This window comes from Diabrotica undecimpunctata, chromosome 1 (assembly GCF_040954645.1).
Source record: "Diabrotica undecimpunctata isolate CICGRU chromosome 1, icDiaUnde3, whole genome shotgun sequence".
In the NCBI taxonomy this organism is placed as follows: Eukaryota; Metazoa; Arthropoda; class Insecta; order Coleoptera; family Chrysomelidae; genus Diabrotica; species Diabrotica undecimpunctata.
In genome coordinates this window covers 14,756,725-14,774,746 of record NC_092803.1, presented here as the reverse complement: position 1 = coordinate 14,774,746, position 18,022 = coordinate 14,756,725, and the positions used below count along the sequence as shown (strand labels likewise).

At 32.4% G+C, this 18,022-nt stretch overlaps 1 protein-coding gene across 4 annotated transcripts in view; it reads right to left on the bottom strand.

The window, feature by feature from the left end:
* rdgC (retinal degeneration C) overlaps positions 1–18,022 on the bottom strand; it is a 445,875-nt gene that overhangs the window by 68,521 nt on the left and 359,332 nt on the right. For all 4 annotated transcript variants that reach the window (XM_072536987.1, XM_072536994.1, XM_072536978.1 and 1 more), the window contains one exon: positions 11,194–11,343. In XM_072536987.1, the coding sequence (XP_072393088.1) occupies positions 11,194–11,343 (150 nt within the window). The remainder of the gene's footprint in view (positions 1–11,193; positions 11,344–18,022) is intronic.

The following is an 18,022-nucleotide window of genomic DNA, read 5'->3' as shown; positions in this document are numbered from 1 at the left end:
CCTTTTTGATGTTGACAGCTCTACAACTGTCATTTGTGTCAAATTATGTCACAACATACATTGTGGTGAATTTGCACTTTGAGGCTACAATTGAATTTGTCTGTTTTTATTTTGTTTTTGAAGGATTATTATCGTTTTATCTATGTAGTATGTTTTATTAATGCATTGGTAGTGATTGTGAGTAAAAAATTAAAGACCTTTTTAAAAGATATCGTTTTTTGAGAATAAAATCATAATGGATACGGCTAAAGACATCTATCAAACTAAAATAGTGGAGATAAAGACACTTTTATGGAACACAATGCTTTCGCAACGTCAGAGAGCTTAACAGTGCCGAGTAGCGCAAGCAACAGTGAGCGATATCACAAAAAAATTGATACCAACAAACCCCTGACTTATCCACGTGTCCAAAATGTGATCGAAAGCGTGTCACTAGACCCAGACATATCTGACAGACATAACAGTCCGCAGAAGGCTTGCTAGACAAGGTTACAAATCGTATCACCCTTGCCAAAAAACCAAAGTTGACCGTCTCAATGATGAAAAAGAGACTGTGATGGGCCAAAGAATACCAAAATTAAACAAATAAGGATTAGAATAAGGTAAAATACAACACTACTAATGTTCAAATCCCTACAACCACTGTAATTAAAAAAAAAATCTTATATTTTTTTATTCACAAGTTTTTTTCTCCGATGAGTCTACATCGGAGACACTCATGGACAAGTCGACTTTCGTCCGACGACGGGTGGATCAAAATATCACTACATGTGGAGCAAATAAAGCATCCTCTCAAGATCATGGTATGGTCTGTGATCAGTAGCAAGGGCACAGGGAGGCTGTACATTGTAAAGGGAATGATAAACCAACATCAGTATATTGAAGTTCTAAAAAAAAGCTTAAAAAATTAAAAACTGGTTTGGCGAATCGGAAGATTTTACTTCGGAGCTCATGAAGAGCGGGATTGCCCAAGAAGTTTTCGCAAATAAGAAGCAGTTAATTGAGAAAGTCATTGTCAAAAAACATTGTTATTTAGGTCAAAGAAAACAATATTTTAAAATTTTGTAAGACTAAGTAAGAGTAAAAGTAAGTTGTAAGTGTTCTTGATCTATTTGCATATTATACTCACATTTTTAGATGCTTATATGCAGTTTTATTCTTTATTAATCACCAAAATACAGAGTTTTCTGCAGTGATCGTAATAATTAGATCACCCACTGTATATATAAGTCAAAATCGGCCATTGCATGCAACGGTTTGCCAGATGTAGTAGGTTGATGTTTTTTATCATTCATTTCTTGATATCCTTTACTACATTTCAGAAGTATCCCCCTGCAGTAGAGTTTTGTATATTTGTTCATTGAAACTTGTTTTTGATAGGCTTGGTTGTAAAATACTTGGAGTTCAATAGCATAAGATGTAAAAGGTGCAAACTTATTTTGGTGAATCACGTGTAGGATTTCCGCAAAGGACTGTATGGTTCAACATCTTGGCCCACTGCATCAATTGATCCCATATTTTGATTGTAGAATTCAATGTTTCGGTTTGTTATAATAGACAACATTTCCTCCTACAACATATCGTTCTCTTTCGCAAAATCCTGCAGTATGTTTACTGGTAAACAAATAAACGTCTTTCTTGTCCTTGTAGTGAACTAGAAGGAGCATATCCTTGCGAACAAAACATGATTGTTGCCTATTTAAAGAAATCAATGTTAATTTTGTTGAAACGCCCCTATTTGGTCGAATAGTGCCTGTAAGGAAAGTCTTTTGTGTCAATAGAAATTTGCAAAGACGAACGGATATATACCAATTATCTACAATCACTTCACGATTACTGTTCAGTAGTTTTTGGCAAAGATAAACTACTATTTTCTCGGAAAAAGAAAGGTTTTCTGTTCCTGAAATGTGCGATATACATACAAATGTATCCTTGCCGATATATATATACAAAAATTCCAGGTGTATCCTCGAAGTTCAGACGTACTAAGACATGAGGAAAATATTTTGATGCCAAATCGACTTCTTTTACTTTTTATGTACTGTCGAAAATGGAGTTGACCTTTATACAACATAAGTTGTTCATCTATACATAAGAGCTATAAAAATGCATAGTCTGCTAAGCGGTGCATTACTTTTGACAAGTTCTGGTGGTGAAAACCTAAGGAATTTAAGAATTACCAAAAAGCGATTTAGGTTCATAACAGATTTATGAAAAATTGGAGGACTAGTGCATATATTATGTGTATTACAATAATCTGAAATTTGCGGACACTTGGTCAATCCACTGAGAAAAAATAACGCTATAAATACTTACAGCTCTTCTGTTGTCACTGGTTTATAAGTAAGCCAAAAACTTTCATGGCGGTGTCTGGATTATCATTAAAATATTTATCAGCTCTTTGATCGGTCCATTCGCATAGTTTTTTAACAATACTGCTACATACAAATGACTCAAAAAAGTTTACAGTTTCCATACAATCTTGAAAGTCAATAGCTGGTTGAAAGTTATAGTTGAAAACAAAATTCGGGTATATCTCTTGGAAGCTTATTATCAAACAAACCCGTAACGGCTATCCAGCCGCTCATTTGTACCCCATCAATGACTTCTTCCTCATCCGTTGATGAATAATTGCTATCTGAATCGCTCTCGAAGTCACTATTAGACATTTCATAACTCAAATCACTTTTACTGTCAAGATCCGAATCCATTTTTACTAATATAAAACACAATTATGTACCTAATAGGCAAAAAAAGAACAAGTGCTCTCCTAGCAAACTCTAAACGTACATTAAATAAATATCTTGCCGCTGCAAATAGACTGAACTTCGACCTTAAGCTGTTTACATTATTCTGGGAATTAAAAAAAAAGGCTATCCGTATGGATATCCATGTCTTACTGCGATGCAAATTAATCTACAGAGCCCTACACTACTTTTACAGAGTGCATTAATATCCCCTATATGAATATCCGTATGTGAATATCGTGGTTAAGTTCGTCATACCTAAAAATATCCATACGTGGATACGATGGATATGTGCCATGTATTTAGAATGGAAGAAAACAAGCTTCTCAAAAAACTGTTACATGCAAGCATGCAGAGGAAGAGATCTATTGTATCTAAGGATGCTGTGGACGAGAACGCCAGAAATCTCCTTGGTAGTCGATCGTGGAGGAGAATGACTAAAGACCGTAACGGATAGAGAGGTTTACTAATGTAGACCAGAACTCGAATTGGGCTGTACCGCCATAAGACGAATGTATGCAGATGCAGAATCCTTGAGGCGGACCTTTGTTTAGTAGGAGTTTCTTTGGTATATTGTTATTAATTAAGGTGAATCAAAAATAAATATTTTTAAGGCCTGGAGCATAAATTTAAATTTTAGCACTTAAAATATACATTTCTGATTGTGGCAAGGGAGTTAAAGCGATACAAATTGGTAATAACAACGAAATAGATTACCTTTAGTTATTTGAGTATCTGAGAGTAGAAATATCCTTATTTATGTATCTGAGAGTAGAAACATCCACCTCTATAAAGAGAGTATACGGAAACAACCAAATAAATCGCTTTATACAGGTTGAGTTATGAGGAACTTTACATACTTCTACCATATGTAGAGTCCCCCAGGGAGCATATCATGTGGCCACTAAAAAATGTCAACTCCTCCTCTTTATTAATTAACAGGGTGATTTGTGTAATTGACCATTTATTTCATTTTACTGTAGTGTTTATACGGCTCATTTGATTTTTTTAATTTTTGCATGATACAGTACACTACTATCAAGCATTCGACTGGTATTAGCTAAACTAAAAAATTCCAGGACTGGCTTTGGAAAAATTAATTTAGGGATTCGTATTAAATATTACACCCTGTATAAATTTTTTTTAAAATGCAATAAGTGATTTTCAAACTACATAAATAGCCAATGAAAACGACATATGCGACAATGTTGTCGCACTTTTATTAAATTTTTAGTGAACGATCAAATCTTACCAAAAATAGAACAACCATAATGAAGTATCAAATTATAAGGTATTAATTTAAACAAATGTTATAAATTTCAAACATTCTAATTAAAATGAATTCCTACAACATAATCTAATACGTAGAAAATTAACATCTTTACTGTCACTTTATATTATCTCTACGATAGAATCAATTGTTTTTCAATTTTAAATTTTTACTCATAGATCGTATTGGGCATTATTTTCGATAAATAATAAATTAAATTGATTAAAAAGTCAAACCTCTTGTATGTGTTAGTTTTTGTTGATTGTAAATGATTAAAATTTTATGTCAAATAATAATACATTGCATCAACTGTACTAAATAAAAATAAATCTAAAAAAGTTTAAAATGAAGGTTGGCGTTGACCGTTTGACGTTTCTTGATATTTTATACCCATTGTCATTATTGTCATTATCAATTGTTATTTATGTGTACAAGAATACATATTTCGTCTGTCATATCTACGTGAAGTACATTGTGTTAGTTTTGGTAGAGCTTTTGTTACTTTCGTTCAAAATGCCACATCAGTTTTCGACCACAGAATATGCAGACATAATATTTGTTTATGGATTCTGTAATGGGAATGGTAGGGCTGCTAGTAGAGAATATCGCAGGAGATTTCCTAATCGTCGAACTCCCAGTCATCCAACATTTGGGTCAGTTTTTAATTATTTGCGAGAAAATGGCACTTTTCCTAGTGGAACAACAGAGCGACATGTAGATGAAGCGCAGGAAGATGACATTATGGACGCCGTTACTATGAACCCTACAATAAGCACTAGACAAGTAAGTCGAGAACTCAATGTTACTCAATCAAAAGTAAGTAGAGTCTTACAAAAAAATAATCTATACCCATATCACATTCAAATGGTTCAGCGACTACATGCTGGAGATGAGATCGATAGGTTGGAATTTTGTAGATGGATTAACAATAATCGACCAACGCTATACAGGACACTATTTACAGATGAAGCCCAATTTACCAGAGACGGGATAAATAATTCACGAAATTCACATGTGTGGGCAGAAGAAAATCCCCATGCTACTCGAGAACGTCGTTCTCAGTTAAGGTTTTCGGTTAACGTGTGGATTGGTGTCATAAATAACCAATTAGTAGGTCCTCACTTTTTTGATGGTCCTTTAACAGGGCAGGTCTATTTGAACTTTCTACAAAATATTTTGCCGAATTTGCTTGCCAACGCGAACGTTGCTATCCGAGGGATGTATTTTCAGCATGATTGGGCACCCCCACACTTTTTACTGGCAGTGAGACAACATCTCAATAATGTTTATGGCAACAGGTGGATAGGACGTGCAGGTCCTATTTCGTGGCCTTCAAGATCCCCTGATTTCAATCCCGTTGATTACCATATTTGGGGACGATTGAAGCAACTAGTTTACGCAGTGAATATTAATAACCGACAACAATTAATTGATAGAATTAAACATTGTTGTAATACTATTAGAAACGATCCCCAGAGTATCCGTACTTCAATACGTCAATTAACAATTCGGTAACAAAAATGTGTACAGGCTGCAGGGTTCCATTTCGAAAATCTATTTTGAATTATTTTTATTTTGTTACCATTATTGTATCTTTTCCAGTTCTAATTTATGGGTTTTTCATAACTATGTACATATTTTTAGTTTTTTTTTAAATTGTTCTTCGTTATTGTTAGTAGTTATTGTTTTTTGTTGTGCAGTGACTCAGTTTATTATTTTAATTATAATGTTTGAAATTTATAACATTTGTTTAAATTAATTACCTTATAATTTGATACTTCATTATGGTTGTTCTATTTTTGGTAAGATTTGATCGTTTACTAAAACTTTAATAAAAGTGCGACAACATTGTCGCATATGTGGTTTTCATTGGCTATTTATGTAGTTTGAAAATCACTTATTGCATTTTAAAAAAAAATATATACAGGGTGTAATATTTAATACGAATCCCTAAATTAATTTTTCCAAAGCCAGTCCTGGAATTTTTTAGTTTAGCTAATACCAGTCGAATGCTTGATAGTAGTGTACTGTATCATGCAAAAATTAAAAAAAAATAAAATGAGCCGTATAAACACTACAGTAAAATGAAATAAATGGTCAATTACACAAATCACCCTGTTAATTAATAAAGAAGAGGAGTTGACATTTTTTAGTGGCCACATGATATGCTCCCTGAGGGACTCTACATATGGTAGAAGTATGTAAAGTTCCTCATAACTCACCCTGTATATCAGAATGCCTAAGATATCTTAAATTAAATATTAAAAAGAATACTTAAAATATCATAAATGGGAACATTCAAATCAAAAGTTGAGAAATCAAAGAGAAAGAGAGAGAAAATAAACTGAAGCACTGAGAAGATTCAGCTTAAAGCATATTGTACGATAGGACAGACAAAAAATACGAAATCAAAACTAGCATATTACACCAATGAATTTACGCCAGGTACGCCAATAAAGAAAAAAAGCTAAAAAAATGTAGCCAATTAAGATGTAAAACATTAAGAAATGAGTTATAAAAAAATATTAGGTTTGAATTACATTTTTTTAAATTTTTGTAGGAAATATTATATATTTTCTAAAAATTTATTGGCTTTAATTTTGGATCGTCTATTCCCTTAATTTAATCTTATAATATTGATAATTACGTAATTACCTACCTAATGAATCAACCCATCCTATCCTATCTCAGCCTCTACCATTCCCTTCCTATCTCATTACGGATCTCGTGAGCTTTTGATTAAACCTGAGCAAGTAGAATGAGATGATGATACAAAATTGAAAATCAAATTCCGCCCGAAGGAAGCAGTCAATTTAGCGAGAGCGATCTCAATTACTCAAACTCATAATTTCGAAAGTGTTAAAGGCTTAATTGTTCTTGATACGGTGTCGTAGATTGCTAAGGAAGTGACTAATAATCAGAATATTATCAACTTTGTACTTAGTTCTCTTGAATGTTCATTTTAAAGCATGTAAATGATGCAAGACTATGAATTATATGTAGATACATTTTCTATCGCTTTTGGAATACGCTAGATATACCGCTTAATAAAAATTTAGTCATCTGCTTATCGCTTATCGAATGCAGAACTATCCTAAGTCACAAAATACAAATTTTACAGGAGCATTTTTCTATTTAATGTAAAACTAAACAAAAATTTTGAAAAAAAAAATTGATTATCATGTAACTTTTTCAGCCTATTTTCGATAACGCTTATGTTTTTTACGATAAAATCAGTTAAATACAAATTTATGGACTTAGGATATCTTGCTCGTTATAGGTAATATGCTATGTCCACATATGTTTAAATGTGTTTAAATCGAGCCGGAACATAATGGACTTAGGCTACTTCTGATTTGTATATAGTGAGCTTAAGAAAGGAAATTAAAAACCAGAAACGAAATAAACAAATTTATTATTGAAACAAACAAACAAAAAATTTTAGGTAACTAAAATAGATATAATATAACACTAACTGTTAATTGCAAAAGTAATTTTTTTTAAATAAGGTACAAAAATCTTAATACTAGGTAAGTATTCAAAAAGAAACAAGTATGGATTCCTGAGGCATAACGGCAATTATTACTCGGAATCATCTGTACGTAAAACTGAATAAGGTAAATCAGCATAAAAATCATGGTACTGGACGGGTATCACTTTCTTGTTACATAAAAATTGTAGATGTTCATGTTTTTTCTTAGTCAATGGAAGAAAATCTTTATATAACTGTTTCAGCTCAACATTATTTATATCGACATTAATTGACTTTCTACCTTTTTGTAATAAATCAATCATTTTATATTGCTCATGATAATCATGTTTGAAAAGAATTTTGTTCGGAAATTTGCTATTTGCCTCTATAATGCGTATCTTATTCAAATGTACTTTTTCGTGATTTACGTCACGATCCCAATTCAAAGTGATTTCTTGAGTAAGAGCTTTCAGATCCAGAAATTTTTCTTTGTCCATTTCGATCACATGATAAGGATTGTTTTTCTTGGCCGTTCGCACTAATGTATACCACTGATTAGGGGAAAATATGGGAATATGCTTAGATGCTCTCTCTATTACACTGTGCATCGAGTCCCCTTCGGTTTGCGTGTGTCCTTTCTCCAAGAAAGTATGTCTAATGACAATATTAAGCTTTTGTGCCAAGAAACTGTACATAGTGAAGAGGAATTTGTTTCTATTTTGGCCAGCGCAATTATCTGAGTAGAAGGAAAATTGCTTTGTCCTGCGGTCTACTTTATGGTTAATGAAATTGATTAAACAACTACCTATCTCCGAGCATCCCCTTTTTCCGATGAACTCATACCACATGTAGCAGTAGCCTTCGCTGTTAGCCATATTAAATACCGTAAAATTATACGTCGACAATTTCAGTTTGTAATAAGTAAGGCCAACATTGCATTTTGGTACAGGTAGGATTTGTTCCAAATCGAAAACTGCTGCACATAATTCACTATTTAGCTTAGCTCCTTCTTTATCCGCATTTTTTAATTGTCGTGCAACCTCCTTGTTTCTAATATGTGACTGGTATTCTTCTTCCATTTTATTTTTCTCTTCCATTGTGCTTTCTGTATATTTGTTACATATATCACACATATCCTTTTTAGGGATGAAAAACGATAAATTGTATTCAGTGTTAAATATTATTCTGTACATACTTTCAGTCGCAGGTTTAATATTCTTTTCTTCACAATATTCAAGATAGAGACCATACATCTTGGCTATGTTAAGTGTCGAAGGCAAAAAACGTTTAGATGTATTTTTCCTATAGTAGTGGCTTTCGACAGTTTCAAATAGATTAATGTGGTCTCTTATTGACTGCTTGACAGAATCATCTAGTTTAGAATTTTTACATACTTTACCTCGACGATCTTCTGAAACTGTACCCGTACTTCCCATTTTTTTTTATAACTGTTTTAACAACTTAAGCACTTATTCCTAATGTATTAAAAAAAAAGGTTTTACACACAACAGTTTTCTGTCCACGATTATAAAACATGTATTTGTAAGAAAATACCCGTTTCCTTCCTTTACTTTTGTCTGTGTTGCCTTCATTTTCAATATTGTTTTCCTCATCGCTCTCCTTTTTTTCATTAATTTCTCTCAAGCGTGTTCTGACCTTCTCTGTCAAATCTACATTGTTTGCAATGAAGTCACGTTGTCTGTTAATGTCTCCTAGTTGCCAATAACTTTCAAAAATCTGCCTTCTTTCTTCTTCTGAAATCTTTTCGCTGCATTTATTTCTACAATTAGTGCAAGCATTTTTCTGCTGTTTCTTTGCATGGACATTTCCTTTCCAATCGGCATATTGTTCACCACGATTACGGGATGCCTTAATTTTATTTCTTCTCCATTGACTTGGGTTTCTTTGTCTTTTGCGTGTGTTTAACTGCTTAGATGTCACCGAGGTACCTTGACTATCACTATCTAATAAACTTTCTTTATCTACTAGATCTGTCGATCGGATAGCCAAGCGGGCTGGGCGGCTGGCTTCTACTTCGCTTCACTGCGAGAGATGTCAGTTCAAATCCCCAGCTCGGTGTACAGAAAACAAAAAGGCTAACGCAGCAGTTTAAAATTCTAAATGAATCTGCGGCTTAGTCTAGAATATGCTGGTACCTGATCGGCCTATGGTGGAGCAGTACGGCAAGAGATAAGGGCTTGCGGCTTGGTGATACTCCTCCATAGATCCCTACCGGAAGGGCGTGTGCCGCCTAAATACCGGGTATATATATATATATATATATATATATATATATATATATATATATATATATATATATATCTACTAGATCTTGATTTTGAAATGAGTAGTTTTCTTTTACTGGCTTATAATCAGGATCATTACTATTATCATCAGAAGCAAATGGACCTTCTTCAGATTCAGACAGGAGTAAATCGTCCTCTAAAATATTGCGTTCATTTAGGGCCATATGGCTACTTTGAATTGATCGGAAATTTGAGCTATCTTTTATATTTGAATTAAGAATATTATCCAGTATATTACCAGATGGGTATATTTGTGTAACAGGATTAATATGAAAAAAATATGTTGATGTTTCCCAAGGAACTAAGAAAGAAGGAGGACTTAAAATAACACTTTCTTGCATTAATCGAACTACATCTTTATCTGAAGACACTTTTTTGTTTTGGACACCTACAAAATATTAGTATATAGTACGTAGATTTTACCAAAAATGAAATTTTCTGAATATTACCTAATTCTGTGTTTTCATCTGAAATTATGTGTGTGGCCAAAAGAGGTGGAGCTTGCAGCAACGCATTTTTATTCATCAGCTGAGTGCCACTTCTATTTATTTTTTCATATGGAAATTCTAAAGTAAAATCGACAAATTAGAAGGGTGACTGAATTAAATAGAGTTTTCTGTGCTTTACCTGTTCTAGAAATTTCCTCATTTTTCTTATTAACTATCAAAGAAGGAAACGATTGTGACTTAGTTCTTTCAGCTGCACTTCTTTTATCTAGATTTTGGATGTCTACAATAAAAAATATATGAATTATAATTACGTTTTGAAATCTAATTTTTCCTCTTACCTGTCTTTAGAGTATCTTCAATTTTTTTGTTGACAGACAACATTATCTTCTAAGTTCTGGAAGTCATTGTAAACATATAATTTAAATAATAATATCGTTTTTTTTATTTCGATACAAAGCAGAACTAACCTATGTCCGCAATTAATTAATACTTATAGGACTATACTTCGAACATTGAACGCAGAACTAGTCTATGTCCAAACTAAATACGGACTTAGTATAGATCACCTCTAAAAGTTACTTCTGCACTGAGAGTTAATACGATGTACATATTAGGATAGTATAGAAAATTCTCATTAGGTGGGGATCGAGTGGAAGGGCGATAGGCTAGTTCTGCGCTCATATTCGGCAGTCCGAATTAAAGATGATAGCGTTGAAAGTCAATTTTCGACAAAAATGGACTTAGGATAGTTCTGCATTCAATGAGCGTTATATAGAATTTATAAGGGTATTAAATCGTTTTATAAAAAAATATACTGGAAGGTTACAGTCCTGGCAATAATGTGCCAAAACATACTGATCTATTTTTTTATATCCTTTACCGATATTTCAACTATTCAAACGAACATATTATTGTTTTTATCGCCTTCTAAAATAAAATGGATACTCACCCGACCTCTGTCCAGTCCTTTAATCATATCCAGGTCAGTGATGTCTGAGATCCCACCGTGAACTATCAGAACTTTATTGTTAACTATGGTGCCAAGTGGAAGATATCGGTACACGCCTTCTATGAGCCTTAGAAGCTTTTCGTGGTTTTTCTGAAAAGGCAAACAGTTTTAGCATGAATTTGGTCTTTAATACAGTATTACATTACAAATAAATACAATAAATCGATTTATAGGTATATCGAACGATCCGATAGAATTTTGGAATACTATTTTTGATAATAATAAATACAGTATTGCCCAAAATAAACAGTACTGAAACTGAAACATAGATGTCTCTTTGTGCGCGCTGTCGTATTCAAATTAACTAGTATAGACCTGTCAAGTAATCCTTAAACAATTAATTATTAAGGCCCAATTGTTAAATATGGTGTTAAGTACAAAGGAAAAAGTGTTTCTTGTGGAGCATTATTTTCGCTCATACGGAATAGGCCGACGTAATAGTGCAAGCCTGCAATACGTGTGTGATCAATTCACACAACGGTTTAATAAACGTTCTCCATGTAATGCTGTAATTTTGAAGGTTGTTGAAAAATTTAAAAATACGGGTAATATATTGTGCCAACGAAAAGGAAACTCAGGGCATCCCAGGACAATTAACAACAACGATAACCATGAACGTGTTTTTGAGCGAATCTTGGAAAATCTGAAAGTCAGCCAGACACGAACAGCGTTGAATCTTGGCTTAAAATGAACTTCCTTGCAAAGAATCCTGAAGTAATTACTATTTAAATGGGAATATGCCAGAATTAAAGGTTAAAGTAAGTTTATTGATGTTTCAATTTCCACTAATGTACTGTTTGTATTTTGAGAACGATTTCCGAAGTGGAAATTGAAACGTCAATAAAGTTACTTTAACCTTTAATTGCGGCTTATTCCCATTTAAATAGTAATTTCTTTAAAATGCCACAAGAAAATAGCTTCAGAACAGTATTAAAAATCCTTAAGGAGCTCGGTGCATTTTCACAGTAGGGGATTATCACAATAGAGTGGTAGGCAAGTCACATTTAATCAACAGACGTACATACAAATTTTAACACGCTTTATCCCTGATCTACGTCAATTTTGTCATGCACGTAATTTGGCATTTCGAGACCAATTTTTCCAACATAATGGGGCAACTTGCCATACTGCTGTCACAGTTGGTCAATTTCTTCAGAGACATTTTCCAAATAGATTCATTTCACAATTTACTGACTTCCCCTATCCTGCAAATTCTCCAGACTTAACATCTTAAGACATACATTTGAGGCATGGCTAAAATTGCCGTTTAAACGGGCACCACAAACCATCAATGAGTTAAAGGATGCCGTTAGAACCTTCTTCGCGGACTTGAGACAACCTTTATTCCACAACATTACGAGAAATCTGTAATATCGGTATAAAGTCTGTCTTGAGAGAGGAGGTGCTCATTTAGAACATGTTATAAAGTGTCAATAATATGTATTTTTTTAAAACAATAAAATAATTACAAGTTCAGTGCTGTTTATTTTGGGCTATATTGTATTATGATTTAATTTCATTCAGTTAAGGTCAAACTATCTTGTTTTAATCCATAAAATACTATCACTTTGTACATTTATGGATCTGATCACTTCAACGATATAAAACATGTATTGTTTATTATTTTAGCCAAATTTGACAAACTGTGCATTTATGTCCTAAAGGAACTACATATTTACCAAGTTTCATGATTGATCCCTTTTATTTTCAGTTAATTTTAACTTTTGTTACCTCTAACTTCTCGAATACAAATTCAATAAGATTCTTTATTGAATTAAGAGGAACTTGTGTCTACGATTTTTTAAAGAGTTATCACATAAACAGAGTAGCGGATAGACAATGTCACAATTTCAGGAAACAACGGATCTTTAATTAATATTATAATATTTCCTTCCAAAGCTTCAAGAAACACTCATCGGATCTTTAATTAATGTTACATATTTCCGTCCAAAGCTCAATCAAAGCTTTGCAGACTTTTAAAGACAAAAGTTTAGATTTTGTTTTATATTTTTTTTGTAGGGTATTAGCAAATTGTCTGGTAGTTTTTATTGCAGCGATAGATAAAAATAAGATATTTGAATACTAAATGCTGTTTTTATAATTTTATAAAAAAATTTTGTATATATATTAATCAATCGGTTTTAAAACGTCTTGCGACACCGACGTTGTCCGATGCCTAATTTCCATGACACTCTATCATCCCATTGGCCCTCTCTAAGATCTCTTGCGCTCATCGCCTTCGTTACTCCCTCTCTCCAAGATTTCTTGGGTCTTCCTCTCTTTCTACGGTTTGGTGGTATCCATTGCATAATTATTTTTGGGAGTCTTGAGTTATCCATCCTCTGGACGTGTCCGTACCATATCAGCTGTTTTCTTTCTATGTCTGTTGTTAGAGAGCCGTCAACCCACATTCGCTGTCTTATCTCATCATTACGTATTCTCCCTCTGCGTGACACTCCTACTGATCTTCTAAAGGCGTCCATTTCTACTGCCTCCAGTTTTCTTCTGTTGTTTTCGGTTATTTGCCAATTTTCCGCTCCTTACAATAGACTGCTTTTAATAAGATATTCGTAGATATTGTGTTTTCTTCTTTTTCCTATTTCATGACTCAACAGTACGCTGATTAGACAACCTAAAAAACCTAGGTTGTCTAAAAAGCTTTTGTTACAGAATAAAAAATATTATGACACAAACCAGTATATATACTACGTATGGTCTAGACCAAATTGGGCCTTTTTCACTCAAAGTCAAAGAGTCAAAAGTTCAAAGGCTCCCGCGTTGAAATTTGCGTTTAAATCTTTTATCTTCTCATACTTATTTATGTATCTTGAGACGCTCATCATTCTTAATGAAATTCTTTTTGTATTTATATTTCTTCTTCGTTTTTCATCAGCCCTTGACTGTCAACTCCTGGACGTAACTTTCGTGGCCTTCCTTAGCGTTTCTATTTTAATTTGTCTTTTGCTACCTGGTGTCATTGTCTTCCCGCCTATTCTTTTGAAGATTATAAACGACTCAGCTCTCCAACCAAAACGTTTCAATTTATTTGATTACCCAAGCCCAGTAATTGTTCAGTCCCTCCTTTCAACCCCCTATAAGCAAATTATAATGTGTAAGACATTTTTTTAATCGATAAAACAGCATTTTTCAGCATACAAACAATCAAAAACATATAATAACACTTATTTGTTGTCTAGATATTTATCATTTTACTTTTTATTTCCAATATTGATAAAAGCTTACAAAATAATAAACATATTTTTATAAAGCTTTCACAACCCAAGTGAACTTTAATTTACATAATTTAAAATAAAAACTAATAAACGTAGCTTGATAGCTGGTCATTAACAAGATATGCTTTGTTTTGCTGGAAATTATTCCACGATCGATTATATCATACGAAACTCGAACAAAACAACTGCAGTAATTACTTTGCTGTTTTACATGTAGGGCTTGTGAATTTATGGAAGAAGTGTTAATAACTTTTTAATGAATTAGTTTATTTGCGTGTTTCGAACAAGTATCGCTATGTTTTAGTACATTGCTTTTCAGGTTTTGCATAATGTTGAAATTTATTGTATATCATTATACTATTTCATGTAATCAACCCTAAATATATTATGGTCAAACTCTCTTTTAACGAACACCTTTACGGAATGGACATTCTTCTAGATGAAACATTTTTAAGAAAAAAAAAAAAAAAATAATTCGGTTATTTGAACATTTACGATTAAACCTCACTTAAATGAACATTTTCAACCAATGTTGTGGACATTAAAATATATTCCCCCTTCCTTCATTTTCCTACGGAGCTAAACATCTTCTTTCAATAGACACCTCACTCACCATCTTTAACAAACATTAATATCTTTTCATTCTGACAAAGAAAGCATTTTTAGGAATATACAGGCTCCCTTTCATCTATCCATTCAATCAATATAATTTTCACTGATCGCCCGTTGGTTCAAAACATTCATGACATCTACAAAAATCTCGCTGTTCACGATGTAACAATCTCTCTCATACGGCTGCTTTCCCATACTAGAATTACTGGAATTGGTACTGAAACAGCAGTTCATTATGCCAAAGAAGTTACCATCAGTCGTACTGAAATAGCCATAATTCAACTAGCTAACGATCTCAAACTCGTTTTCAAAAGGTCAGTAGAAGATACCTGGCAAAACTTATGACAAAAAAGCAAAGCGTCTCTTCATCAAGTCCAATTGTTTATTGGTCTCCCTGGATTTCCTAAGTAGAAGAAAAGTATTGATTATTAAAGAATCCGAAATAACCACACCAAACTCACCCATGGTTGCTTGATGTCCTCAGGAACTCTCCAACTTGTCACCATTGCAATGTTTACCCAAACATGAAACACATCCTCACCTACTGCAAACCATTGACTAATCTCTATAAAGCATTGGACTTGAAACCTACTCTTAAGGAAATGCTCAATAACTCTACTGAGATTATAAATTCCACACTACTACACTCAGGTCTCAGTCTCTCGAGTCCCCAGACACTAGTACACTGATCAGTAATCAATGCATTATAGTAATGCTTTTTGCGTTTTTGTTCATCTCCCGAGCCCCCAGACTGAGACCTCGGAAGCCCCGAAGAAGACATCGAAGAGGATGTCGAAAGCTCGGCGCAATGATAATCGACGCGGTTCAACCCGGAAGACTGTTGACTTTAACATTAATTCCAGTAATCGTATTAATCTTGCTCTAGGTTTATTTGTACTAACTGCGGAAATGTTTCGGAACGATTGAAACGTCAATAAATATACTTTAACCTTTAATTGTGGCTTATTTCCATTTAAATAGTAATTACTTTAAAATTCCACAAAAAAATATCTTCAGAACAATATATATATATATATATATATATATATATATATATATATATATATATATATATATTGATATGATTGGTGTTTAAAGAAAATAATTTATAAATTATATACTACATAATATTAGATATGAAAAGTATTTGGTTATTTTAATAAGTTATATACTAGAGAATTTTATAAAAAATATTTATGTGAGGGCATTTTTAAGAAATTAGCATATAAAAAGTATTTTTTTATATAATTATAATGTTGTAATTCTTTGAGAACCGCGATAAAAACCCTATATATTATATTAATAAAAATACTCATTGCTCATCATTCAAACAAACAATACATCATAACAATATATATATATATATATATATATATATCCTCTAAAATAACAGCTGAACTGGTAGATGAAAAAGGGGGGTTGAGGTTAATTGGGTATACAGCTGATTAAAAGCCAAGTGTACTCTGTTTAACAATTCATTATATTTCGCCAATTTTCATTGGCATCATCAGATGAGAGCTACAATTATTTAAAACATGGTAAAATACAATTTAATAATAGTTTGTTGTTTATATACTTACTTAATTGAGGTTAATGGCAGTGCGATTTATTTTAATACCATCAAGTAAAAATTTTTTTGTTGGAATAATGTTGATTGTAGTTGATGTTGATTACAAATTAAAATATAGGAAACAAATACAATTTAAATTAAAAATAAAACAGACACAACGTTTAGTTCGGTAAATGTCATTAAGGTTAAGTACTGGAACTATCAAATATCGAATGTTATTAATTGACTTTTGTGAAGATGATTAGTTCCATGGTGTTGACGTAGTAGTTGTTTATTTGATTAATATTTACTGTAAAGTGTGTTATAGTTGAAAATTTTTTGAAATTACATTATGTGTTGTATTAATTATTTAATAGTTATATGTGTCTATTTATAATGTTTGTTTTTCGATGTGTAATAAATAAGCATAAATCTCACTCAGATGTTCAACATCTGATTTCTTGTTTATTAAATTATCCATTTGAGTGATAAATGCCATCTCGATATATATATATATATATATATATATATATATATATATATATTTATATATATATATATATATATATATATATATATATATATATATTAAAAAAATAGTTAACCAATAACCCTTTTATTGACTCCAACCCATCCAAAACAGTTATATATTTGTTCCAAACGAGTCACAAGTACTTCTTTTTTCTTATATATATATATATATATATATATATATATATATATATATATATATATATATATGTATATATATACATATACCACATCTCAAAGCTTTTAAGATTTTTAACATTCCTCTGTTTAAGAGTCCATGCCTCAACACCGTAAAGCAAAGTATTGAATACATAGAATTTTAACATTCTAGTTCGTAGCTGAATACTAATATCACGATTACAAAATAATTTTTTCATTTTTATAAAGGTAGACCTGGCAATTTCAATACGTCTTTTAATCTTGTGATTTTGGCCACCTGTTTCATTGATAAGGGTTCCCAAGTATTTGTATTCGCTTACTTTTTTGAGTTGGGTACCATTTATTGTGATAATAGTGTCGTGTATTGGATTCTTACTGAAGGTCATAATTTTGGTTTTTTGACGTTCATCCTTATGCCGTAGTTATTACATATCTCATTCATATTTTCAACTAGATGTTGTCGATCTTCCGCTGTTCTTGCCATTATCACAGTATCGTCAGCATATCGAATGTTATTGATAACTTCTCCATTGACTATTATCCCTTCGTTTACATGTGAGAGAACTTCTTGGTATTTGTTCGCTGTAGATATTAAACAAGAGCGGTGAAAATATACAACCCTGTCGTATATTTTCACCGCTCCTCTTTCTTTTCTCCATATACGTACTCCTCTACGTATTTCTAT